This window comes from Anguilla anguilla, chromosome 6 (assembly GCF_013347855.1).
Source record: "Anguilla anguilla isolate fAngAng1 chromosome 6, fAngAng1.pri, whole genome shotgun sequence".
NCBI lineage: Eukaryota > Metazoa > Chordata > Actinopteri > Anguilliformes > Anguillidae > Anguilla > Anguilla anguilla.
Window position 1 is genome coordinate 6,422,067 of NC_049206.1, and position 27,849 is coordinate 6,449,915.

Here is a 27,849-nt window from a genome sequence, read left to right on the forward strand (position 1 = left end):
CGTCAACCCCGGGGGGTCTGCCCCGAATCTGGGGGTGCGGACAGAGACCGGAGACCAGACACTTCCAGGAAGCGTGCTCTCCTGCGTGTGTCAGAACGCTATTAAACATTAAACAGAGGTACAGGCTGGTAATGGGGTATAGTGCCAGTATAACACACACACACACACACACATGCATGTGCACGCATGTACACGTGTGTGTGTGCGTGTGTTTCATACAAAAACGACACCCCATTATCGCGTCTTATTATCTACTGTATATGTACATCTGCTACCACTCTTCCTCTGTCACTCAAATGCTTAATTATAATGAGAGTTAAATATATTGCCAATGTTTGACATTAATATACGTGCATGAATAACGCATGCAATCAAATGCAAACGATAATTGAGGAAACAAAATTTAAAGAGGACAGAAATGAAAGGATGTGAAAATCAAAATTAAAAATCTGATACCAGTGAGTTATTAGGTGTCATACCTCTCTCTCTCTCTCTCTCTCTGTCTCTCTCTTTCTCGCTCTCTCTCCCTCCCTCTCTCTCTCTCTCTCTCTCTCTCTCTCTCTCTCTCTCCCTCTCTCTCTCTCTCTCTCTCTCTCTCTCTCTCTCTCTCTCTCTATTTTCCTCTCTCTCTCTCTCTCTCTCTCTCTCTCTCTCCCTCTCTCTCTCTCTCCCCCCCTCTCTCTCTCTCCCCCTCCCTCCCTCACTCACTCTCTCTCTCTCTCTTTCCCCCTCTCTCTCTCTCTCTCTCTCTCTCCCCCCTCCCTCTCTCTCACCGTGTGTCTGTGCCTCATTCGCTCAGTCTGTTATTGTCGTCTGTTGGCTCGGCTCATTGGGCACGATGGCGACTGGAGAATCGTTCCTTTCAGCGGAGCACAAAGGGGGCGCGGAGGTAGTAAGCGTGCCTGTTCTGGGAGGCCTTTGTGTGCTGAAGAGGCCGCGCTCGGAGCCGCTAGAGCCGCCGGGGGCAGGGCGCTGAGGGTCAGGGAGGGGCTCCCGCTGAGGGCCAGATGTCTGTGCGGAGGCTCGGAGCCACTTCATGCCACACCCCTACTGCGCACCTCACTTCCTGCTGCGCACCTCACTTCCTGCTGTCGCTCACTTCCTGCTGTCGCTCACTTCGTGCTGTGCCTCACTTCCTGCTGTTGCTCACTTCCTGCTGTCCCTCACCTCCTACTGTGCACCTCACTTCCTGCTGTCCCTCACCTCCTACTGTCCCTCACTTCCTGCTGTCCCTCACTTCCTCCTGTCCCTCACCTCCTACTGTCCCTCACTTCCTGCTGTCAGTCACTTCTTGCTGTCGCTCACTTCCTGCTGTTCCTAATTTCCTGCAGCCTCTCACTTCCTGCTGTCCCTCACTTCCTGCAACCTCTCACTTCCTGTTGTCCCTCACTTCCTCTCAGTTGGCCCCAGTTGCCCCTGCCTCCACTAACCTCAGATTCCCTTTGGCAATCTCTATAAATACCAAAACTTTGTTAATGCGTGAGTTAATGCCCTGAAAGCAGACGGGTTGCCATGGTGAAAGAAAGGCAGTCTCAGCAGGCTACATGCAGCAGTGTGCCACAGTGCCACAGGGCCTAGGCCTGCCATGTAGCGGGGTGCCTACATGTCTGTGTGCATGTGTATGTGTGTCTGTGTGTGTGTATGTGTGCTTGTGCGTGTGTGTATGTGTATGGGTGTCTGTGTGTGTGTGTCTGTGTGCTTGTGTGCTTGTGTGTGTGTATGTGTGCTTGTGTGTGTGTGAGTGTGTGTGCTTGTGTGTGTGTATGTGTTTATTTGGGGGGGGGGGGTACAGGCCAGGTGGTGGGCATAGTTTGCTCCCTTCTTTTTACAGTTTCAATATATGCAGATTTGTGTGTGTGTGTGAGTGTGCGTGTGTGCTTGTGTGTGTGTGTGTGTGCACGCGTGGGTGCATGAGTGTGTGTGTGTCGCGAGTGTGTGCCTTGCACATACGCGCATTTGTGAGTGCGTGTGTGAGGGGGGTGATTCCTTACGCTCCTTTCTGAGTCCCTCAGCTGCGGTAATTACACCTCTTTTATGTCTTCTTTTCTTTTCCACTTCCTTCCTCCTCTTTACACTCTTTTGTTACTTCCCTGGCTTCTCTCATCCCTCCCCCTCTAATCTGTGTCTCCTGGAAATTTAGGTCTGTCTTCAGAGCCTTTGGAGGATGTGGAATTGTGTGTGTGGGGGGGGTGTGGGGGGTGTGTGGTGGGGGTGGGGGGTTTCCTGCAGCTGAAAAGCTGTAACTATCCTCTCAGCCCATGAGGAGTAATTATCGCGTGAATCAGGAGAGTTCCCGCCGCTCCGCTCCGGAGCGAGAGGCGCGCTCCAGCGTCTCCCTGAGAGACCCGCCCAGTCAGAGTCGGCTCACCGCTGCTCACTTCACTTCTGTGGCTTCACTGCTGCGGCGATGAGGACACACACACACACACACACACACACACACACACACACACACACACACACACACGCGTACGCACACACACACACACACACACACACACACACACACACACACACACCTACACACACACACGCACACACACACACACACACACGCGTACGCACACACACACACACACACACACACACACACACACCCAAACCAAACGCATGCATGCGCACACATACACACACACACACGTACGCACACACACACACGCGTACGCACACACACACACACCCAAACCAAATGCGTGCATGCGCACACATACACACACACACACACACACACACACCCAAACCAAACGCATGCATGCGCACACATACACACACACACACACACACACAAACACATGCATTCATGCGCACACACACATACCCAAACACATGCATGCATGTGCACAGATACACAGGCACACACACACCCAAACGCATGCATGCACACACACACACACACACACGCACGTCCATGCATGTGCACACAAACACGCACGCACGCACACACACACACACACGCACAAGTGCATACATGCACACATACACACAGATACACAAATGCACACAAAGACACACATACAAACACACATACTGTACACAGATGCGCAAACACACACACACACACACAAACGCACACTTGCCGTGGGTGGGCACACTTTGTTTTATACACAGAAGCATTGATGCTGTCTTAATGAAGCCTTTCAAAACCAAGGTTGTTTGCACATTTTCAAATCATAACAAAACCACGAGCAGAAGATTATAAAGGCTGGAGGGTTGGGGGTTGGTGGGTGGTAGAAATAATGCTTTTTTGTGAGATGGGCGCATAATGCAGCCCCTGCAGACTGCGCAGATGGGAGGGGAGCGTTAGACATTAACCCCCTTCCTTGGCTGCGTGCTCTCAGGAACAGTTGTTGATTTTGGAGGGTGATGTCATGGAGAGGGGGTGGGGTATTTTGCTGACGGGAGTGATGGCTTGGAGCGACTGTTTCCCCATAGTCTTGCTCACAAATGCTGTTTGGGGGGGGAAGGGAGAGGGGGAGAGGGGGAAAGGGGGAAGGGCCAGGGAAGAAGAGGGAGGGGGGGGGTAGAGGGTGCAAAAAAAACAACAGATCTATCTGCCTTCTTAATCCCTGTGTGTTGACTGAGCTAATCCCTCAGAATAAAGCTAGTCCTACTTGCTTTCTCCCTATCGAGCACACCAGCACCAACCCCCATATTACACACCTGCGCCCCCATATTACACACCCACACCCTCATATTACACACCCACACCCTCATATTACACACCCTCACCCCCATATTACACATCCGCACCCCCATATTACACACACACACCCCCAGTTAATACACCTGAGGGAAAGCCTGGATTTGTGTTAAAATTGTTTGTGTTTAAATTTGTATGTTGGGATGAAAACCCTCACACCCCCCTGCCCCCCTAGCCTGGCTGCCCACTGGCCCATCTGGGCCCCCCTGAGAGTGAGAGGTCAGGTACAAGTGAAGAGGGGTACCCCCCCCCCCCCCCCCCCCCACTCCGTCAGAACCTGCAGTACTGGGTGTACACCCTCTCCTGGGGGAGGGGTGGGGGGCTGGCAACACAGATTAATGACGGGGGGGGGGGGGGGGGAGGGGGGGCAGTGCTCAGCTGTGCCCCTGGTTTCACACACACAAACACACTCCCACATGTACACACATGTAAAAACACTGGCACGCGCAAACACGCACGCACACACTCGCACTCACACGTAACGTACACACATGTACAAGCACACGCGCACACACACACAGCTTGTCTCTTCGTCTCTGTGCTGATGTCATTAGCTTGTTTATGGCTCATCACTGCCATCATCTGCAGGAGTAAGAGAGGAGAGGAGCGAGGAAGAGAGAAGAGGAGAGGGGAAGAGAGGAGGAGAGAGGAGAGGGGAAGAGAGGAGGAGAGAGGAGAGGGGAAGAGAGGAGAGTAGCGTGTTTGAAACGAGGTCACGCCCCTAGCTCTGGAGATCTGAGGCGGACGTGGATTTGCCTTCCCGCGCGGCGGAGCTCACGGTCACAAACCCCGCCCCCTCCCCAACCCCCTCCCCCCTCCCCACCCACCCACAGGCCTCCGTGGAGCTGTCCGTGGTGCTGAAATCGTCTGTGTGGGAGAGAGAGAGCCGGAGAGAGAGGGAGAGAGGGGGGGAAGGAGAGTAAGAGTGAGACAGAGAGCGGGAGCGAGAGAGAGAGGGAGCAGAGAGGATGAGGTCTGCAGAGAGGAAGGTGAGCTCGCTCTTCGTCTCGTGAGCTGCAGCTCTTCCGCTTCGTCGTCGTCGCTGGCGCCGGCGTCGTCGGCGTTTTTGGAAAAACCCAGAGCGGCGCCGACGGAGGGAAGGCACAGCGAGGAGGGGGGGGGTGAGACGCAGGAGCAGGAGGAGCAGCGGGAGCAGCAGGAGCAGGAGGAGACGCAGGAGCAGCAGGAGCGGGGCAGGAGGAGCAGCAGGAGCGGGAGGAGCAGCAGGAGGAGAGACAGGAGCAGCAGGAGCAGCAGGAGCGGGAGGAGCAGCAGGAGCAGCAGGAGCGGGGCAGCAGGAGGATGCGTTGTGTCCTGGCGGGACCGTCCCGCGCAGCTCTGCGCCTGTAAGGGGGGAACGTGTGCAGATGAGGCGGGGGCCGCTGTCTGACGGGACATCGTTCAGAGCCGTTTGGGGAAGGGGTCGCTCGGCCGTGGGACGGGGCCGTCCCACGCCCCCCCGTCGGCCCGTGGCGCTCGGGGGACTCCCTGACACCAAGATGGACCTCTGCCTCCGGGCCCTGCCGCCAAATTCTCAGGACCCGACACCCCGCGCTCTCCCTCTCCGCGAACGCTCCCTGTCCCGCCACTGAGGGGTACCAGAGCCACCGCCTGGAGGAATCCCGCCATCGACCCCAACCCCCCACCCCACCCGGGACCAGCCCCTTCTGTGAGTACACCCCGCCCAAACGCCAGACCTGCCATTCTCAGTCCACACCCTCCGTCACCTGCTCCATTACCTGTGCAATCCCTGTGTGTGTGTCTGTGTGTGTGTGCGTGTGTGTGTGTGTACGTTTGTCTGTGTGAGTGTGTGTGCATGTGCATACGTGTGCTTGTGTGTATGTGTGTGTGTGCATGCATGTGTGTGTACATTTGTGTGTGTGTGTGTGCACGTGTGTGTGCGTTTGTGTGTGTGTGTATGTGTGCCCATGTGTATGTGCGCATGTTTGTGTATGTGTGTGTGTGTGTGTATGTGTGCACATGTATGTGTGCACGTGTGTATGTGTGTGTATGTGTGTGTACGTGTGTGTGTGTGTGTGTGTGTGTTTGTCGACTGTGAGACTCTGTGGAATTTCTCTCTGATGTACCGGGGTTGGAGCCTTGCACTCGTTCCCTGTGTCACCCATCGCCGGGGGCTGCTGTTGCCTAGATACATGTCACACTTTCATCATGTTCCATATTTAGAACGCAGCTGCAACTCCTGCAGGAGAGCGGAGGAAAGCAGGCCGAGAGAGGTGTGGAGAGAGAGGGAGAGAGAGAGAAAGGAGAGGAGAGGAGAGGAGAGGAGAGAGGGATGGGAGAGGAGAGTAGAGGAGAGGAGAGAGGGATGGGAGAGGAGAGGAGAGGAGAGGAGAGAGGGATGGGAGAGGAGAGGAAAGGAGAGGAGAGAGGGATGGGAGAGGAGAGGAGAGGAGAGGAAAGGAGAGGAGAGAGGGATGGGAGAGGAGAGGAGAGGAGAGGAGAGGGGGAAGAGAGCTGGGTGCCGAGACTTTGGGAAAAACAATCAGATAAACAGGATAATTGTCAGAGTGGGAAGCTACGGGGGAGGAGCTTAGAGGATTAACAGGCGAACGTCTCTGCAAATCAACAGAAATAAATCCCCCCACAGACCCCAATCATCACAGCCTGTAACTGCACAGCCCTGCACAAAAACACACACACTCACACACACTCACACACTCACACACACTCACACACGCACACACACACACACACACACACACACACACTCACACACACCCACACACTCACACACACCCACACACACTCACACACACTCACACACACACACACACACACACTCACACACACTCACACACTCACACACACCCACACACACTCACACACACTCACACACGCACACACACACACACACACTCACACACACACACACACTCACACACACCCACACACACTCACACACACTCACACACACACACACACTCACACACACCCACACACACTCACACACACTCACACACACACACTCATACACACACACACACTCACACACGCACACACACACACACTCACACACACTCACACACACACACTCACACACACACACTCACACACACTCACACACACACTCACACTCACACACACACACACACACATGCACACACAAACACACTCTTACACACACATACACTCACATACACATACACACACATGCACACACACACACAAACACACATGCACACACACACTCGCACACACAAACACAAACACACGTCACCCCCTCTCCCCACACACACACACACACAGAGCACCCCCCCCCCCCCCCCCAAGCTGTCCCCCCCCACCACACACACACAAACACACGTGCACACGCACACACAAATACAAACACACGTCACCCCCTCTCCCCACACACACACACACACACACACACACGGTCGCTTTTGCCTGTTTCTCGGGAACCTTGATGATCCCAGCTTGGCCGCTCTCCAAACTGCACCCCCCCCCCCCCCGGTCTACGCTGTGAGAGTAGCAGAGCATCTTGCTGGTAAACAGCCTCTCAGCTCTGAGATGTTGGTGGATCATTCACAACTTACTGTTCTCTACCCACAGAGATAAAAGGGAGGAACAGATAAAAATCCATTCACACATTCACACCTCATCATGTTATTAATCTATGATAGAAAACTGTGCTTTTTAATTACTGCTACAATAGCTAGATAGTTGTTTATCAAACAGTGATATGTTTACTGCATAGTAAATTGCTGTCTGATGATATATATATGGTGTTATCTTGTATATATATCTATATATATATATATATATATATATATATATATATATATATATGGTGTCTTGGGAGGTGGAATATGATCATTTGCAATTCAGTGCAGTTAGTGTGTGGAGATATAGAGTAATGTTAACGCTTTCAGGTGTAAGAACCCAGATTTGTGATTGGAATGTTCTTCACTGAACATTCTAATGCTGATGTAACTACTGGTAAATGAAAGCAATGGAGTTCTAGAACAATGACTTTGAATTTTGAAAAACATTTTTTTAAAAACCTACTCTTCAAAGGTATAGGAGGGTGGTATATTATTGATGGTATAATAGTGGGAGTGGTGGTGGTGGTGGTGGAGGGGGGGAGGGGGCTGGGGCTGGTCCATGCCTCACACTCACACCTCAGAAAGACTTTGTCACCTTTACATGCATTGTTCAGCCTGGGAGAAATCTCCCCATAGCGATCCCAAATATGACATTGTTCTTTTAACCTTGAACCATGTGGACCCGGTATTTACCAGAATGACTGTCTATGCTAAGCAGAGCAGTCACCCTTGGTAATGACAAAAAACTTAAATAAACAATACTAATAAATAATAAACTTGATATAAAATTTCAGAAGACTTAAGTGATATATTTAAAATAGTGCATTCCTACTACCAGCAAGTATAAACAAACACTTCGCTAGCAGAATTTAAAATGACATAAGCTGCAGCAGTAGTACTGAACAGATAATGTAAGTATTCTATAATAGTAATAATAATAATAATAATAATAATAATAATAATATTTTAGCTGTGTTTCTATTGGTCCTCAGATGGGAGCGTGGTAGCAGTCTGTAGCTGTGTGTAATGAGAATGCTCGGGGAAGCAGGTAGCATGATGAAATAGTCTCTGGCATGATGCAACTCTTACACTCGTCCAATCAGAGCCCGGCATGGCGCCAGTGTAGCCAACCGGAGCGCGGAGGCAGAAGGGCGCAGGAAGCGCGGTCCTCAGTTCTCTCCCGCGCGCGTGTGAGGAGGCAGCGCTCTCTCTCTCCTGCAGCTGGACGCTTCTGCCGTGACACGCACACACACACACACACACGCACACACGTGCTCTCACTCTCCTGCAGCTGGACGCTTCTGCCGTGACACGCACACACACACACACACACGTGCTCGCACACACGCGCACACACGTGCTCGCACAAACACACACACACACACGCGTGCTCACACACACGCACACAAACGTGCTCGCACAAACACACACACACACACACGTGCTCGCACACACACAGACGTGTGCTGACACACACACATACACACACGCGCTCACACATACACACGTACACACACTTGCTCACAAACACACGTACACACACGCGCCAGCACGCACTCGTACACACACACACACACACACACACACAGACTACGCTCTCTCTCTCTCTCTCACACACACACACAGACTACGCTCTCTCTCTCTCTCACACACACACACACACACTCATGCAGGGCCGTGTGTCGCACACAAACTGGGACAGCGTGAGACCTCCGTCTCCTCCGCTCGGAACGCAGGTGACAAAATCGGGCAGCATGCAGACTCCCGGAGAGAGACACAATGCATGCCCGCACAGGTAATTCCATCCCTCTCTCCCTCTCCCTCTCCCTCTCCCTCTCTCTCTCTCTCTCTGTCTCTCTCTCTGTCTGTCTCTCTCTCTCTCTCTCTTCATCATTTCATCAAATTTCATCTCCGCAAAGCCGCACGTGTATTATTATTATTAGTTTTTTTTTTTAAACTGTCCCTGTCCCTGCTGTCTACTGACTGTTTCGGGTTTCTTCTTCTTTCTTTTTTTCCCTCCCCTAGGAGATTCCGTCCGGTCGCGTTGGGAGGACAATGAGCTCTGAGCGGGAGCCCTTCTGCAGATTTCTCCAGTATGTCGAGGACAGCGGACTGAGAGCCTACGACGGTCTGGTCCTCCAGAACGCCTCGGACATCGCCCGCGAGAGCGACCGCGTGAGGAATGAGGCCAACTGGGCGTACCTGCAGGAGAAGAACCTGAAGAAGAGGAAACAGGAAGAAGCCATAAAAAGGTAGGAGGGGGAAAAACACACACATGCGCGCGCACACACGCACACACACACACATGCGCACACATATACACACACACACACACACACACACTCTCACACATGCACACACATGCACACAAACACACGTGCACACATACACACACACACACACAAACATACACACACACACACGCACACAAACACACGTGCGCACATACACACACACACATTATCTCTTCCTCTGAATCACTTTCTGTCACACTCACACACTTTTGTTTTGTAGTTCCTGCTGCTTTGCTGGTGGTTAGTTGCCATGGGAATACAACTCCTCTCTCCTCCTCTCCTTGTTAATTAGGACCCCAGACACACTTCTTTTTTTATCTCCCCAGAGGGGGGGGGGGGCATGTTTTGCTATCTCAGTGCCAGCGGGGGGCGCTGTGCTCGAGAAAAGGCATTTAGAGACAGGATTGAAGCTGTTGCTGCTGCTGCTGCTGTTGTTGTTGTTGTTGTTGTTGTTGTTGTTGTTTTGGTTACCGCTGAACAGCCCATCGCAGCTGGTGTGAGAGATTCGGGGGGGGGGGGGGCGACCTGTCTGGGTAGAGTGTGCACGTGCGCCCAGTAAAATCCGCCAGGTTCTGGCTCGGATCTGGTGCCAAATGGTGCGCGACACTCGTGCAAAAACAAACAAAAAAAAAACCAAAAACGTTGTGTCCCAGGACGGCGATGAAAGCCGTGTGGAGAGTGGGCTCTTTGGTCACGAGGGTTTATCTCTGCGGGAAACTCGACTCCAGATACCAAGCCACCGGCGCTCAGAAAGTCCTCATCTCTTTCTCTCTCCTTCTCTTTCTCTACCTTCTCCTCCCCTCCTCCTCTCTCTCTTTCTCCTGCATCTCACACTTTCTCGCTGCATCTGCACTGTGGGCTGTGATTTCTGTCTCTTTTCTTTCTTTCTCTCCTCTGCCCCCCCCCCACCCGCACCCCGTGTCTTGCACCCTCTCTCTCTCTCTCTCTCTCTCTCTCTCTCTCTCTACCACTCCTCTTTTCTTCTCTTTCTCTCTCTCTCCCTCTGTCTGCTCCCTGTGTCAGGTAATGAGAACTTTAAGAGCTCTCTCACCCCTCCCACTCTGTGCTTCTGTCGGTTTTTGTTTATTTTCGGCGGGGTGGGTGGGGGTGGGGGGGGTTCTATCCGAGGTGCTCGATATGGAGGTACTCTGAGTTTACTTTGAGTTTACTGGTCACACTCATTCGGGAGAGGAAGAGGAAGAGGAAGGACAGAGATATACTCTCCTTTTTTTTTGCATGGAGGCCAGAAGTAGGTCAATGAGGCGACCCATTTTTTTTTTTTTTTTTTACAGTGACTGCTCGGGAGAAGAAGAAAAAAAAAACCTTTACAAAGCTGAGATTAAGAGTGAGGGGTTGGCAGGCGGGGCCTCAGTTCTGCCCAGTGACAGCTAGAGCGGCTGCCGGCCAATCGGAGCGCTCCATTCGTCTGAAATGAGGCGGGACTTGGAGTTTTATTGTGTCTGAAAACACTGTCCTGCCGTACGCACGTGTGAACAGAGCTGGACACAATGAGAGCAGGGCAGATCTTTGTGTGTGTGTGTGTGTGTGTGTGTTTGCATGTGTGTGTGTGTTTGTGTGTGTGTGTGTGTTTGTGTATGTTTGCATGTGTGTGTGTGTGTGTTTGCGTGTGTTTGTGTGTGTGTGTGTATTTGTGTGTTTGTGTGTGTTTGCATGTGTGTGCGTGTGTGTGTGTGTTTGTGTATGTTTGCATGTGTGTGTGTGTGTGTGTTTGCGTGTGTTTGTGTGTGTGTGCTTGTGTTTACGGTGCATTGCATCTTAGTTCTGTTTTTCCTGAATTTGATTTTGACTGTGACCTTTCTTGTCGCCACGGTTCGCAGGCAATTCGAGGTGTCTTTGCTTTCACCTTTTAAAATATTAACCATTTATGCTGTGCTCTGAGGGCGCGTGCATCGTATCCTAGTGTTGTGTGATGCAGGTTGTTTGTTTTTGTTCCGAGCTCACACATCTGTGCACAGATTTCCCAACGTCGCTTCTCTCTGTGGGCACGTACACCGACTGAGTCTCAGGCTGTCCTGTCAAATTCTACGTATTTTTTTTCTCGTGGAAGCTGAATGCTCTTTCAGTCTGATGCGTAAACTACGGAGGGAAATGGTGTCAGCAGTAAACTCCGAGTTCTGCGCGAACTGAGCCGGTCCTGTCTTTGTGTCTGTCGGACAGTTTATTGTTCGGCTAAACGGGTCAGAACAGTGCACGTCCTTCCTCTTTAAACCATTTTAAGAGTGGGTTTTTTGGAATGTTATTTTATTCTAAATCAGCGTTCCAGAACTCCATTGCTTTCGACTGCCAGTGGTGATTGTTGCGTCAGCATTAGAATGTTAATTTAAGGACAGTCTAATCGTGGAATTGTGATCTCACACCTTAAAGGGTGAACACTGTTCTAATGAAAAGGCCTGGTTATTGATTGGAGGAGCTCTGTCTTGAAGGTCTGAGTCTTCTCAGCGGTGACGTGCTGACAGAAATTTATGCGATAAAACATTCGGCAGTAGTTCTGCTCTAATGGAGTTCTAATGGTGTTTATGGGTCCAGTAGGGAGCTGGTGTACTTGGTCAGAGTGAAAACGACTCTGCCGGAGTGGATTTAGAGCCCCAACATTTCACTGTCCTTCCTGACGGCGTTGGAAACACGAGGAAGCTTCCGGTTCAGGATCCCACCCTGAGCAGGCTCGGGTGCGGAGGGCGGTGTTGAAGACCTGTCTCCATCTCTGACCCCCTCTCACAGTGCAGGATGGGGTGGGGGGGGCAAGTTTTTCTCCATGCTGAGGAGGTGGGGGGGTGGGGGTGAGGGGTACGATAGTCACTTTTTGGTGTTGAGTCACTCTGCGTGGTTCACACTTGAGTTGCTGTGACAACCCAAACCCAAAACAACCCCTCCCCCCCACCCCCTGACCCGGAAAACTGTCTCTCTGACACTGTGGGCCTCTCTGTGGGACGCTGGTCATCATTCCCATGCCCGAGCAGTCAGAACGTGTTTCTCTGTGCAGAACAGAGCAGCATCAATTCAGAAACCCCCCCTCCCCCCCCTCCCCCCTCACTGAGATTGTGGCTCATTCTGTCCTCACTTGCTCTCTCCTCTGTGTGTGTTCTGCGTTCACTGTTTCTGCGCCTTGTGAGGACCTGTCGGCAGGGTGCAACGCGCTGTTCTTGCGATGTGAGAAGGTTTCGGCAGTACACCGCAGTGGCGAGGGATGTGTAATACGTGCGCTTCATGTATACATCAGTAGAAGGAAGATGCAAAACACGAGCGCACAAAATCTTCTGACTGTGCGTTTCTGTGTGTGTGTGTGTGCATGTGGGTGTTTTTGTGTGAGTGTGTGTATGTGTGCGTGCAAGCGTGCGTGCGTGTGTGTCTGCGTGCGTGCATGTGCCTGTGTGTATATTTGTGCCTGTGTGCATGTGTGCGTGTGTGCCTAGTTCCAGAAGTGCGGCAGAAGGCTGGTTTTATTTTTTGCCTGGTTTCCGTGACACCCTGTTGCCGGGCAGAGTTGAGGCTCAGACCAGTGGCTCCTCCCCTCCAGATTTCTGCAGCTCGGCAGCTGTCACTGGGTCAGACTGTGCCCGCCCCGCACGCGCACATGGGCACCTGGAGGATTGGTGTGCCTGTCTGAGTGGGGACACGGCGCTCCACCCTGCCAACACTGACCCCCCTCCCCTGCTTCCAGCTCCTCCTGTATCCATGGAGATTGCCCCCCCTCCCCCCAAACCTCTCACCCCCGCGTGCTCCGGTTAGCGGACCGCGGAAGGTTTGTCCCCTCCGGTCGTATCTGGTTTGGGACTCGCGGCCAGACCGCCAGCCTGACTCCCTCAGCTGGTCTCAGTGAAGGTCTCAGATATCAGAGCTCTCCGGTCCTGGAGCTCTGTATGGGGCACCTCCTCCTGGAGCGCTGCGTGGGGCACCTCCTCCTGGAGCTCTGCGTGGGGCACCTCCTCCTGGAGCGCTGCATGGGGGCACCTCCTCCTGGAGCGTTGCATGGGGCACCTCCTCCTGGAGCTCTGCATGGGGCACCTCCTCCTGGAGCTCTGCATGGGGCACCTCCTCCTGGAGCTCTGTATGGGGGCACCTCCTCCTGGAGCTCTGCAAAACACAGCTCTCCCTAAAAACTTGAGGTAGGGAGGGAGTGAAAGGGAGAGGGAGTGGGGAGAGAGAGAGAGATAGAGAGGGAGAGGGGAGAGAGGGAAAGAGGGAGAGGGAGAGAAGTGAGACTGCACTGGGAACGTGGAAAGCTCAGCTCACCCTTAAAACTGTGAGGGAGGGAGAGACAGAGTGAGAGAGACAGAGAGAGAGAGGGCAAATGAGAAGGAGAGAGGCTGAGGAGAAAGAGAAAGAGAGAGACAGAAGAGAGGAAGAGAGAGAGAAAGAGAGAGACAGAGCAAGAAAACAAGCAAGATAGAGAGAGAGAGAAGAGAGGGAGAGAAGAGAGGGTGAAACAGAGAAGAGAGGGAGAAAGAGAGACACTGTTGTGTTTGCTCCTGAGGTAATCAAAGAGAGCTCAGCCCAGCCTTCGTCAGTGTCCTGGGAAGGGGGTAGAGACAGAGAATCACCGTTTCTCCGAATCAGTTGGCTTCTAACGACCGAATCCCAGTGAGGAAACAGGCTCGCAAATCTGCGGCTCGCAGCGAAACGCACCCCCCCCCCGCTCGCATTTCGGGATAAACGCGGCGCGGGCCGCGCCTGAGGTCAAACGGAAATCGATGCGACTAACGCACGTTACTCTCGGGTGAGCGGCGGGCGCGTCGATCGATGGCGGGTAACAGAACCGTTTATTCCATTAGCGCCGTCTGTCTCCGGCAGCCCCCCCCCCCCCCCGCGCTGCTCTCCCCGACAGGTAGGGGGCGCTCTTACACTGCTTTCACAGCACGGGAGCCAAGGCCCCCCCTGCAATTCAGGAAATCCATTTTAAAGTTCAGTTTACGGATTGAAAAGCGACTGTATGATGCCTCATGGAGATCGTATAAGGCAAAATAACTGAATTTCGTTCCACTTTAAATTGCCTGTGCTGAACTGAAATGGAACATAAATAAGGTTCTCTACGAGGCACTGTGGCAGACCACCGTGGAGTTTTTAAAAAATTAATTAAGTAACTGGCTAATATATTCAGTGGTGCAGACTGTAATTAAGCTTGTGTTCGGTGCAGTTGTTGACTTCATGCTGTTTCGAGCAGCAGTGTAGAGCTGTTTAATATCTGAGAGTATATGGATGACCTTTAGACCCATACTACACTCACCATCCCCCCCCCACACACTCATACCTATGGGCAGTTTTGAGTCTCCAGTTAGCCTACCTGCATGTCTTTGGACTGTGGGAGGAAACTGGAGTACCCAGAGGAAACCCACACAGACACAGCATGGGAGAGCATGCAGACTCCACACAGAAAGGCCCCACCCGGGATTCATATCTGAAACTATATTGGAATATATTGTATACAACTAACTATGAGGCAGTGTAATGTAATTCTGAGTTTGTTGCGGCTCAGAAGGTTGCGGGTTCAATTCCCAGCTGGGGTACTGCCATTGTACCTTCAGGCGAAGTGCTTAACCTGCACTGCTTCAGTAAAATACCCAGCCGTATACAGGGATGGTATGAGAGAATAACAGTCTGTGTGAGGGATGCAATCTGACTAAGGGGTGTGTGGATGAGAGCTAAACGTCACGTGTGGAATGTTCGGGCAGGATCGGCGAGGACGTTGCCAGGGGGACGGACGGCACGTATCCAGGGAAACACTTCCGCATGGGCTTCATGACGATGCCCGCCCCCCAGGACCGGCTGCCCCACCCCTGCGGGACGGGCTTCTCCGTGCGCTCGCAGTCCCTGCACTCCGTCGGGGGCGGGGACGAGGACAGCAGCCCCACCTCCCGAAAGCAGCCCCCCCCGAAGCCCCGGAGGGACCCCAGCACCAAGCTGAGCGTCTCCTCGGAGACGGTGTACCCCGGGTCCGGCACGGGCTCCGGCACGGGCCGACCGGGGAAAGAGCTGGACAAGGGTGACGGTGAGTCTGTGGAGTTAGATCTGCTGCCCCGCTGCTCTGCTGCCCCGGTATCCTGCTGCCCCACTGCCCCCCCCATCCTGCTGCCCCCCTGCCCCCTCCATCCTGCTGCCCCACTGCCCCCCCCCCCATCCTGCTGCCCCACTGCCCCCCCCATCCTGCTGCCCCACTGCCCCCTCCATCCTGCTGCCCCACTGCCCCCCCCCATCCTTCTGGCCCACTGCCCCCCCCCCCATCCTGCTGCCCCACTGCCCCCCCCATCCTGCTGCCCCACTGCCCCCCCATCCTGCTGCCCCTCTGCCCCCCCATCCTGCTGCCCCTCTGCCCCACCATCCTGCTGCCCTTCTGCCCCATTGGCCCGCCATCCTGCTGCCCTGTTGCCCCGCTGCCCGGCTGTTCTGTTGCCCCACCACCACTGCTGTCTCTCCATCATACCATTGCCTCTTTCCTCACACACAGCACAATGCCCAGTGTTAATTCAACTCAAAAAGAGTACGTATGAGTCCTACAAGGGTCCTACATATGTGTGTGTGTGAGTGTATGTGTGTGTGTGTGTATGTGTGTATGTGTGTGCGTGTGTGTTTGCATGTGTGTGTGTAAATGACTATGCTCCTCCCTGCCCCCCCCCACCATGCCCCCCCAGCATAGCTCAAACACACACACACACCACAACTCTCTTTGCTGTTTTTGTATCTTCAGCAGCTGCATTTGCATCACATCACTACACATGTGACACGCATTACATCACATTACATCACTGTGTTGCTCTGCTAGCTACGTTACACTACATTTCATTCAGCAGATGCTCTTCTCTCATCCACTGCAAGTTACACTTTCTTTAGTTTGTAAATGTTTTTTTTGCATGGTGTCCATTTACGCATCTGGACACGCACTGAAGCAATGAAGGTTGAGTGACCCGTGCTGAAGGGCATGATGACATTGCCCTGCAACCTCTAGGCTGCAAAGCCAGTTCTGTAAACATTATGCTGCACTGCTGTCATAAGAGAAGAGTGATCTAGTTTGACGTGGGAAGGAAACCTCGTTGAGATGGACGTTTCCGCGTTACGCTGGACGGCGAGGAGGAAGAGAGCGGTTTGAACCCTCTTAAAGACAAACTGAAATGCTGTTTTTAAAAAATAAAAAAAGATGTATTGCTTGCGTTCACGTGCGAGAGGTTTCAAAGGGCTCGATTCGCTGATGTTCGCAAGAACGCCGGCACCAATCAGAGCTCGGTATGAGCGCGAATCCCCGACGGGTCCTTCTTCTTCACTTACAATCAGCATCTACCAGCAGAGCTTTCACTGATACACCCCCCCCCCTCGTTAATCCCTTACCCACTCATAACGCTCCTAACGAGCGAATATATTAACAGCAATAATCGTGTTTAATCTAATTTTCCAAGAAACAGTGGCTGCATCGGAATCTGAGTCACGGACTTCTGACTTCTGAAATTAGAATAAAAGGCCACAGGTACTGGCTGAAGACGGTGTGTGTTACTGACTTTCAGAGTGCAAGTATTCACGCGTGTCTTTTTGGGGACGTTGGTGTGCTGGCCTGTCCGTCGTTTGCGTTTCCGTGGTTGCGAATGGAGCTGTCTTTGGCCTCAGCCTCGGCGGGGGGAGGGGCCTTTTCACGTGACAACAACTCACTGCTGAAGGGGTGCCACGGGTCTAACCCCCCCATCCCATCCCCGCCCCCCCCGCCTTCTGCAGGGTCAAGGTCACGGATCCCTCCTCCCACCTCTTCCTTCTGCCATCCTCGGCTAATTTGTGCGAGTGTGAGTGTGTGAGTGTGTATGTGTGTGGTGTGTGTGTGTGTGTGTGAGCGAGAGAGAGAGTGTGTGCGTGTGTGTGTGCGTGTGTTGATTTGGATCTGTCCCCATGGGTGCGTGTGGGTGGGGTGAGATTGTATTCATCCTCTCACTCTCTCTTTCTCTCTCACTCTCTCTCTTTCTCTCTCACTCTCACTCTCTCTCACTCTCTCTCTCTCTCTCTCTCTTTCTCTATCCCCTCTCCTGAGTATCCCGTGTGGGGTCGGAGTTTATTTTTAGAAGATGATATGGGGGCATTACACAGATCCACATCCCTGGTACTGCATTTTTTATACATATTTTACAGCAATGAAATACACAGGAGACATACACACCCATCCAGATGCACACAAACACCTCCGCTCATGAAAGACTCTCAGCTACCACATGATTCACTCTCGTTCAGAGAGCTTTGAGTAGCATGGTGTATCATGGAGAAGGTAGAGCTCATGTTTCCTGCTGGAGTTTGTAATGTTTCTAACGGTGTCTGTCTGCTGTGTGGATAAATGTGGTATGAAATGTATGCCTGTAGTGTTGTGCTTGGGTAGATCCCCTGCTTCTCTCTTAGTGAAAAAGTATTAACAGTATCCCATCCCCTCCTCTCCCCACACACACACACACACACACACACACACACATGCTTGCATGTACACATGTACGCAAACACACACAGTAACGCACACCCACATGCTCACACTCACGCATACATGTAAACACACAAACATGTACCATCTCACGTTGTGGGTGTGCCCACAAACACACACACACACACACACACACACAAGCACTGACACACGCACACACACACACACACGCAAGCACTGACACACACGCAAGCACAGATTTTCGCAAATATCTTCCACAACGCCACAGCAACCACCTTGCAAACCAGTACCCGCCATACGGACCCCCCTGCAGCCCGGCCAATCGGGAGAGGATTGGGCTCTCGGCCAATCAGCAGAGAGATGCCCTCCGCTGGGAGGGGCCCACTTGTTTTTCCTGCGTGGCTGATTCATTCATAAAGAGCGAGTGACCTAGATTCAGCGGTCTCTGAGGCATGTGTGCGTGTGTGTGTGTGTGTGTGTGTGTGTGTGTGTGTGTGAGTGTGTGTGTATGTGTGTGTGTATGTGTGTGTGTGTGTGTGTGTGTGTGTGGGTGAGTGAGTGTGGGTGCTTGTGTCTGCATGTGTTTGTGTGTGTGTGTGCGTGTGTGTGTGTGTGTGTGTGTGTGTACATGTGTGTGTGTGTGTGTGTGTGTGTGTACATGTGTGTGTGTGTGTGTGTGTGTGTGTGTGTATGTGTGTGTGTGTGTATGCATGAATGTGTCTGTGTGTGCATGTGTGTGTGTGTGTGTGAATGTGTGTGTGTGTGTGTGTATGTGTGTGTGTGTGTGTGCGTGATGTGTGTGCATGTGTGAATGTGTGTGTGTGCATGTGTGTGTGTGTGTGTATGGATGCGTGAGTGTGGGTGCTTGTGTCTGCATGTGTTTGTGTGTGTGTGTAAGTCTGTGGATGTGTGTGTGTGTGGGTACATGTGTGTGTTGGGGGGGTGTGCTTGTGTGTGTGTGTGTGTGTATGGGTGCGTGAGTGTGGGTGCATGTGTGTGTGTGTGGTGCGTGTTTGTCTGTGGGGGTGTGTGTGTAAGTGTGTGGATGTGTGTGTGTGTGTATGGGTGCGTGAGTGTGGGTGCATGTGTGTGTGTGTGTGTATGTGTGTGTGTGTGTGCGTGTGTGTCTGTGTAGGGGGGGGTGGGGGTAGAGGGGCAGGGCCTGTCTCTCACACACAATCACGCTCAGCAGAGCTGAAACAGACCTCAAAATCTGTAGCAAACATCACGTGACCACACCCCCTGCTGCGCTCCCCCTCCCCCCTCCATCCATCCACCCTAATCCACCCCCCCCCCTACGCCCCCCGCCCCCCCCCGTGCCCTGTAGGTCTATGCAAGCTTGCCTGTGTTACCAATCGTGCTCATAACCCTCGCCTCTTTTAAAAAAAACAGTCAGTGTGTGGATTAGCTTGTCGTATGGCAGAGGGAGAATGGCTGAGACGTTTAGCGTGTGCAAAACCTTACAGCGCACACAAGAACCAGCAACATGACCAGTGACTGGTCGCAGCATTTGTTTTGCACCAATCGCTGCTTGTGTTATTGGTTTTGCGGGCGCTGAAAGGCTTTGCGTGCGCTGACGGTCTTAGCGAATCAGGCCTTTGGAGCTCTGCTGGATATTCTCCAGTCTGCAGGTGAATGGTGAGCCTACACGGACTGAATGTCCTGTCCCCATCATGATGCGTCCTTAAGTTATCGCCTAAATTATATTTAAACCTTTGAACTTTTTTTTTGTCCAATAGGGTCCAGGCCCAGCAACGAGGACCTCCGCCGGGTCCCTCCCCCCAAACCCAAGCGCAACCCCAACACCCAGCTGAGCACGTCCTTCGACGAGTCCTACATCCGTAACCACGCCTCCTCCTGCTGCTGGGCCCCCCGGCGGGACACGCCCCCGCCGCTGACGCCGAGCCCCGCCCGGGACGCTGGCGAGGACGAGCCCGTCTACATCGAGATGGTGGGCAGCACCCTGCGGGACCCCCCGCGGGACGGGGAGGAGCCGGGCGAGGCCGTGTACGAGGAGATGAAGTACCCCTCCTTCGACGAGCCCGCCCACGACGGCCTCCGCTGGGACCCCGCGGGCGGCTGCCCCTCCCAGTGCTCCACCCCCGTCGTCCCGGACGCCGCCGAGGCGGGGCGGGCGGCCACGCCCAGGGGCTCGCTGTGCGAGATCCCCTCCCCCTTCCCCAACCTGCTCTCCCACCGGCCCCCGCTGCTGGTGTTCCCCCCCTCGCCGGCCCAGTGCTCCCCAAACTCGGACGAGTCGCCCCTCACCCCCCTGGACGTCACCAAGCTGCCCGTGCTGGAGAACGTGGCCTACGTCAAGGCCGGGGCGTCGCCCACGTCCGGGGGCGGGGAGCCCCAGAGCTCCGCCCTCTCCTCGTCCTCCTCCTCTTCCTCATCGTCCCACCGCAAGGCGGAGAGGGAGCTGCCGTCCACGCACACCATCACGGCGTCGGGCCGCTCCTCGGCCCCGCCCCTCCCCTCCACGCTGTACAAGGCGGCGGCGTCGGCGCACGGCTACCCGCGCAGCCACTCGGCCTGCCCCTCCCCCGTCAGCGTGGGCCGCGCCCTCACGCCGCTCAGCCTGAAGAGGCCGCCGCCGCCCTACGACGCCCTGGCGCCGGCGCCGCCCGCCGCGGGGGGGATCCCGCGCAGCGCCTCCGCCGTGCCGCACTCGGCCAAGGGCTCCGCCCCCCTGGCGGACGCCGCCGCCGCCTCCCGCCTCTCGGGCTCGGTGCAGAACGTGTCGCGCTCGCGCACGCCCACCAGCCCGCTGGACGAGCTCACCAGCCTCTTCACCACCGGCCGCAACATGCTGAAGAAGTCCTCCGGCGGCAGGAAGTCCAAGGAGCCCGCCGAGAGTGAGTGTGACGCGCCCGTCACCGTGGTCACGGCGAAGGGGGTTCGGTCTAACACAGCGAAGACCAGCCTCTTCAGACTCCATTTTGGCTCTTATCCAATCCCTACACCCTAACCCTACTCCTGTCTAATGTAACTCATTCAATGGTTTCTACGGCGTTTGCGTCGCTCCTAAGGGCTGTCTTCCCGAGAGCCAATCACGGCGCGAGAGATGCGTTAGCGCTTCCGCACGAGTTAGAGGAGCGGCAGCCAGCCGCCTGACCTGGATAACTGCGTTCCCATAACAACGAGCGTCTTTACAGCGTCACTGAGGCACTAAATGCAATGTAAACTGTGCTGACCAAGAGCCATGATACAGACACACACGCACACACGCAGATGACATTCATAAGAAACCGTAGAAACCATTGAATGAGTTACATTAGACAGGAGGAGGGTTAGGGTGTGGGGATTGGGCAAGAGCCAAAATGGAGTCTGAAGAGGCTGGTCTTCGCTGTGTTAGAAGTTTGCTAGTGATTCTGTTGGGAAAAAAGAATATAGTATATCCAGCATTTCAATATACCTATACCCTTTGCTTGTTATATACTCGTATTTTCAAACACTGTTTTAAAATAAAAAATAACTCAACAGTGCAGTCTGTTGTATGTTGTAAGGTGTATGCAGGAAACTGTATTGGTACAGGAATATATTTTGTCTGTGTATATTGCATATATAGAAGGTGTATACAAGTGATGGTGTATATCCTGTTGTATTTAGTGGAGGTGAGGGTTGAGTTTATTTTATTTTTAGTGTGTGTTCAGGTAGTTGTGCTGGTATATGATGTATGTGTAAAGTCTATACCCAGAGGCCATGCTAATGAGTGGTGAAGGCTAGAGTGCATAGTTTCTGGTGTGTTGGACCTGTAGAGTGAGTACTGGTAGTTGTGCTGGTGTATGTTGTTTGTGTTTCGTTCATACTGGCGGCTGCCTTCAGTGTCCTGTGTTCGTGTAGTGTGCATACAGGGGGTTGTTGATAGCATAGTTTGTGTTGTTTGCATCGCGGTGGCCGTCTTAACGTATATTGTTTGTGTGCATACCGGTGGCTGTGCTGGTGTAGTTTGTCTGCTGGTTATTGCGTTTGCGTATGGTGATTGTGTACTTTGCACACTGGTGATTGTGTAGTGTGTATGCAGTGATTATGTAGTGTGTACATTGGTGATTGTGTAGTGTGTATTCAGTGACTGTGTGTATGGAGGTGATTGTGTAGTGTGTATTGTGATTGTGTAGTGTGTACATAGGTGATTGTGCAGTGTGTATGGAGGTGATTGTGTAGTGTGTATTGTGATTGTGTAGTGTGTGCATAGGTGATTGTGCAGTGTGTATGGAGGTGATTGTGTAGTGTGTATTGTGATTGTGTAGTGTGTGCATAGGTGATTGTGCAGTGTGTAGGGAGCTGATTGTGTAGTCTGTATGCAGTGATTGTGTAATGTGTACGTAGGTGATTGTGTAGCATATATATAATGAGTGTTTAGTGTATATGTAGTGATTGTATAGTGTGTGCATAGGTGACTATGCAGTGTGTATGCAGCGAGTGTGTAGTGTGTAGAATCTGTGTTGTATTTCCTGGCTTATGACTGTGCTACAGTAGTACCTCACACTGCGCTTTCACTCTACACGGTTTAGATGGTTTTTTCTGCTGTGTTGTCAGGTGGATTTTTTCTTTAATCCCAGAGCAAGTCTTTGCTGCCTGTCGCTTCTCTCTCATTGGCCGCTTGTCTCGCGCTGGTGTTCCGTGCACGGATATGTGGGGTTCCGTGATTGGGCACAAGACTGTGTGGGTTGTGATTGGACGGAATGCTGTGAGGATTCTTCCCCCTTCTCTGTCAAGGCGGGCTAACGGCTTCCAGGGCCAGAAATGATACCAGCATAGCCGGCCTATTTATAGACATGAAGAGTCAAGCTGAATGAAGAGATGACACACACACTCACACACACACACACACACACACACACACACACACACACACACACACACACACGCCGAGTCCTGCGGTGGCTATAGTGCCTCCTCCCCGAATTAAAAGCTTGTCTTATTACCCTGGTGCAGGTGATTAATTTAACTTTTAACTGTACTCTTAACTGCCCTAATGGCGGTTAGCATTTAATAAATCTGCGCTTAATGGAACCGAATGGGAGGTAACGGAAATGCACTTTCGATGTTGTCCGGGGTGCATTACATTATCAATCACGTCCTCACTGACGGGGCTTCAGAACGATCGGCTGTTACTTTTGTAAGGATGGCGGGGGCTCCGTTTGGACCCTGTATAATACCCCCATCTCACCACACAGATGTTGATGAAATGGGGGTGGGAATGGGGGGGGGGGGGTGTCCATTCACTCCTATCTGATAATCACCAGAAGGCTAAGAGACACATTTGGCCGCATAATAATTGAAAAACCCTCCATTATTTATTTTGCGGAGCAATTTAGTTAATGGCTTATGATTGTGTGAATGGCTGAATGCGGCAGTGTTTAAATGGCAGCCAGATTTAATGTTCAGCCAAATTCAAACAGCTCTAGGTCGCCTTAGTGCACAATTTCAAAGTCAATATGTGTCAATCTCCGATCTTCAATTCTCAAGTTGTCGTGGAGTGGAATGCACAGGGGCTTGCTTAATACGCGTGGCGATAGTTTTTCTGAGTAAAAGCAAACTCTTGGAAACTTGGACGTCTTTGGGAGTGTTTTGTGCAGAAGTGGAAAAAAAATTGTTTTTAGCAATCTAAGGTACATAAAAGAGGGTATTCTAGTAAAAAGCAGGAAATACTGCTTGTTAAAAAAAAATCCAGGCAACTGGTGTTCCATAGCTTTTTCATTGTTGCAACAGTGACCTCTAGTGGCTAATGCATGACACTGTCTGTGCTGTTTCATGTCACCCGAGGATTGTGGGACTGATGATGTGTCTCCTGTCTGACAGGTGAGGCCAAGAGCCGGTGTCACAGCGCCGAGCCAATCCCGAGACGAGACAGCAAGGACAAAGGAAGTCACATCAGCGAACACAGGCGAGACAGCAAGGACAAAGGAAGTCACATCAGCGAACACAGGCGAGACAGCAAAGACAAAGGAAGTCACATCAGCGAACACAGGCGAGACAGTAAAGACAAAGGAAGTTACAGCGTCGAACACAGGCGGGACAGTAAAGACAAAGGAAGTCACATCAGCGAACACAGGCGAGACAGCAAGGACAAAGGAAGTTACAGCGTCGAACACAGGCGAGACAGTAAGGACAAAGGAAGTTACAGCAATGAACACAGGCGGGACAGCAAGGACAAAGGAAGTCACATCAGCGAACACAGGCGAGACAGCAAGGACAAAGGAAGTTACAGCAGTGAACACAGGCGAGACAGTAAAGACAAAGGAAGTTACAGCGTCGAACACAGGCGAGACAGTAAGGACAAAGGAAGTTACAGCGTCGAACACAGGCGAGACAGCAAGGACAAAGGAAGTCACATCAGCGAACACAGGCGAGACAGCAAAGACAAAGGAAGTTACAGCGTCGAACACAGTCGGGACAGCAAGGACAAAGGAAGTTACAGCGTCGAACACAGGCTGGACAGCAAGGACAAAGGAAGTTGCAATGGAGAGTACAGGCGAGACAGCAAAGACAGAGGGACCAATCACGCGGGGGGACTGGAGTTCGCCAAGGGGCATGAAGCAGACGAGTTGCCCGGGCAACAGACAGTGGCCACGCCCACCCACCTCGTCCACTCCTCCCTCAGTCCCAGTCCGCCTCTCAGGAGTAGCTGCTCTGGTGAGAGGATGAGCCAAAAAACTCTACACACATACACACACACAAACACACACACACACACATACACACATACACACATACACACATACACACATACACAAATGCACAAATGCACACATGCACACATACACAAATACACACATGCACACATGCACACATGCACACATGCACACATGCACACATACACACATACACAAATGCACAAATACACACATACACACATACACAAATACACACATACACAAATACACACATACACAAATACACAAATACACACATACACACATACACACATAAACAAATACACAAATGCACACATGCACACATGCACACATACACAGATACACACATACACACATACACACATGCACACATGCACACATACACACATACACACATACACACATGCACACATGCACACATGCACACATGCACACATACACACATACACACATACACACATACACACATACACACATACACACATGCACACATACACATATACACAATGACACACACACACAGAATCTCTGGTTATGCTGGATGAGAAGGGCGTCCTGCGGGGGGGGGGGGCAGTTCTGTGTTTTGGTGGGCCTAATCGGACTCTCTCCCAGCAGAACTGAAGCCTGCGTCTAAGCTGGGCCGGTCAGTGTCCACGTCCGGCACGACCCCCCCCATGGGGACGCCCCAGCGACACGTCCCAGACTTGCAGCAGACCCAGGTACGGCCGTCCAGCGGAGAATGACACCCCCGCCCCCTCCCCCCGTGCCCTGTCTGACTTACCTGTGCACTGTCTCGTCTCACCTGTGTATCCGTTTTCCCTGTTTCTCCCGCCCTTTCACCTCAGTGCCCCCCCCCCCCCACCACCCCCAATGTTTGTGCCTCTTTACCTGTAATCAAACACCTGGCCTCCGGCTGTCCCAGGCTTCCTGTCTGCACAACTTCCCGTGTCTGTCTTCACCCCCAATTCCACTTTACGCTCATACATGCAAACAGTGATTTTCTGTTTTAATATAAATGAATGAATTTGTTCCTGCAGAGTAGATTGTGGGACTATAACCGCATAGACAGTAAAATATGCACTGAAGAAAATGCAATAAAACCTTGTTAAACCTGTTGTTTTTACCCTTTGTCTGTGGTGTTGTCCTTTGTGTCTGTCAGTGTCAGTGTTTGTGTTTGTGTCAGTGTGTGTGTGTGTGTGTGTTTGTGTTTGCGTGTACATGTGTTCTTGGGTGAAGTAAGCCTGAAGCTCCTGCCCCAACAAAGTCTTACTGTCTTACTTGGTTGACCCTTTCGTCCAATACATGTCTTGGTTTTACACACACAGGTTTCTTCCTATAGAAATATTTCCTCATTAAACAAATAAGAACGAAAGAAAGCCCTGCAGCTATACATATGTTAACGCATCTTGGCATATTTAAAAAAAAAGTTGTTCTGAATCAGTACACTTGCCTACTATTGAGTGTACAAGTTGTACAAAACCACTCAACAGTAGGCAAGTGCACTGATTTGGAGCCACACCCCCGCTCCCTCAAGCCACACCCCCACTCCCCCACTTCCTGTCCCCCACTTCCCCGGTGCGGTCTATGGGAATGCCAATGCCTTATGCCCCCCAGCAGGTGGCGCTGGTGCCGTGGGCCTGTGGGGACAGCACGATGATGGAGACCATAGAGAAGAAGCGCAGCCTGTGCCGGGAGATTCGGGCGCGGAGGGGGGCGGAGCGGGGCCTGTGCAAGCAGGAGAGCATGCCCGCCCTGCCCAGCTGGAGAAAGAGCAACGGCCCCAAGCAGCACAGCCCGCCCCCCTACTCCACCCACACCACCGTCTTCTGGGACACTGCCATCTGATTGGCTCTCGCGTTCACTGCCACACGCACACACCCCACCCCCACCCCCCACCCACCTCTACAAGTGCTGGGAGCCAATCAGAGAGGCCGGGGCGAAGAAGACTGCGGTGGGTGGCCCAATGTAGCAAATAAATGAGTCTGAGGGTTTCAGATCATCGATGTTTCTAATCGCTATTTATATTTCATATTTTTCTATTTGATCTGATTCTATATAATCTGCTTAGTATTATTAGATATTTTCTAAACGAAAACTGAATAAACAAAAATGAAACGGATTAGTGTAGATTTAGAGGAATCCGATGTTTAATTTTCTGTTTTCTTACCTTATTTTAGTATTAATGTTCAGAGGAACTTGTATGCATCAATATCTAGTGAAAAAAAGAGGAAAAAAAGTGATGTCAAGCCAATTTCAGTGAGGAATTTCACTGTATTTTATATCAATCTAAAAGATGAATTAACTGTGGTGGTTGAGGTAAAAAAAAAAGCACTATTTTAAATGGAGTATATTTTGACACCTTGGGTCCCGACCTTGTTAGTTGTGTGTTGAACACGCAAAGGTGGCAAATATTCTGCTGCCAATCTGTGTGAGTCTCAGCAGTGAGTCTCAGTGGTGATTCTCAGTGGTGAATTTCAGCTGTGAGTCTCATCGGTAAGTCTCAGTGGTGAGTCTCAACTGTGAGTCTTAGCTGTGAGTCTCAGTGGTGAGTCTCATCGGTGAATCTCAGCTGTGAGTCTCAGCGGTGAGTCTCATCAGTGAATTTCTGCTGTGAGTCTCAGCTGTGAGTCTTATCGGTGAGTCTTATCGGTGAGTCTCAGCTGTGAGTCTCAGCGGTGAGTCTTATCGGTGAGTCTCAGCGGTGAGTCTTATCGGTGAGTCTCAGCTGTGAGTCTTAGCAGTGAGTCTCAGCGGTGAGTCTCAGTGGTGAATTTCAGCTGTGAGTCTCAGTGGTGATCCTCATTGGTGAGTCTCATCGGTGAGTCTCAGTGGTGAGTCTTAGTAGTGAGTCTCAGCGGTGAATCTGAGCGGTGAATCTCAGCTGTGAGTCTCATCGGTGAGTCTCAGCTGTGGTCCCTGGATGGCTGAGGCTCATTTGATGTTTACCTGAAAAAAGCCTGACTTTGCCCAGTGAGACTGGGGATGGATGTGTAGGGGACTGAGTTGTTGCGGGGGTGGGGGTAGAGTTAGGGGGGTTAGGGAGAAAAAGAAAGAAAGAAAACAAGAGAGAGAAACAGGGAGAGATAAATAGAGAGACAGATAGAAATCAGCATCAAAATGTAGAGAAGGAGAACAGTTTTATGGCCACAAATCCATTTTAACAATTTAACCAGCCAAAGTGTGTATGGTGAACACAAGCACTGTCAGGTGAGGAGCGATACCTGTAGCC

At 52.1% G+C, this 27,849-nt stretch overlaps 1 protein-coding gene across 9 annotated transcripts; it reads left to right on the forward strand.

Moving 5' to 3' along the window:
• The first annotated feature begins 4,909 nt into the window (after nucleotides 1-4,909).
• Nucleotides 4,910-27,601, forward strand: LOC118228815 (neuronal tyrosine-phosphorylated phosphoinositide-3-kinase adapter 2-like). 9 transcript variants are annotated; one of them, XM_035420269.1, is made up of 9 exons: nucleotides 8,982-9,061; nucleotides 9,292-9,518; nucleotides 15,248-15,564; nucleotides 19,716-20,834; nucleotides 23,785-23,995; nucleotides 24,038-24,079; nucleotides 24,206-24,618; nucleotides 25,233-25,339; nucleotides 26,235-27,601. In XM_035420269.1, the coding sequence occupies exons 1-9, from the start codon at nucleotides 9,050-9,052 to the stop codon at nucleotides 26,463-26,465; spliced, it is 2,679 nt and encodes an 892-aa protein (XP_035276160.1). In that variant the 5' UTR covers nucleotides 8,982-9,049; the 3' UTR covers nucleotides 26,466-27,601. The 9 variants fall into 9 exon arrangements, with proteins under 9 accessions (XP_035276156.1, XP_035276160.1, XP_035276159.1 ...); XM_035420268.1 differs by having other exon boundaries at nucleotides 23,785-24,079; XM_035420267.1 differs by having other exon boundaries at nucleotides 24,038-24,618.
• The last annotated feature ends 248 nt before the right edge of the window (nucleotides 27,602-27,849 follow it).

What these genes read in the sequence shown, in the direction of transcription:
- LOC118228815 (XM_035420261.1), top strand. An exon ending in CAGGAAGAAGCCATAAAAAG is followed by an intron (nt 9,519 to 15,247) that starts GTAGGAGGGGGA and finishes ATGTTCGGGCAG; the next exon opens with GATCGGCGAGGACGTTGCCA. An exon ending in AGAGCTGGACAAGGGTGACG is followed by an intron (nt 15,565 to 19,715) that starts GTGAGTCTGTGG and finishes TTTGTCCAATAG; the next exon opens with GGTCCAGGCCCAGCAACGAG.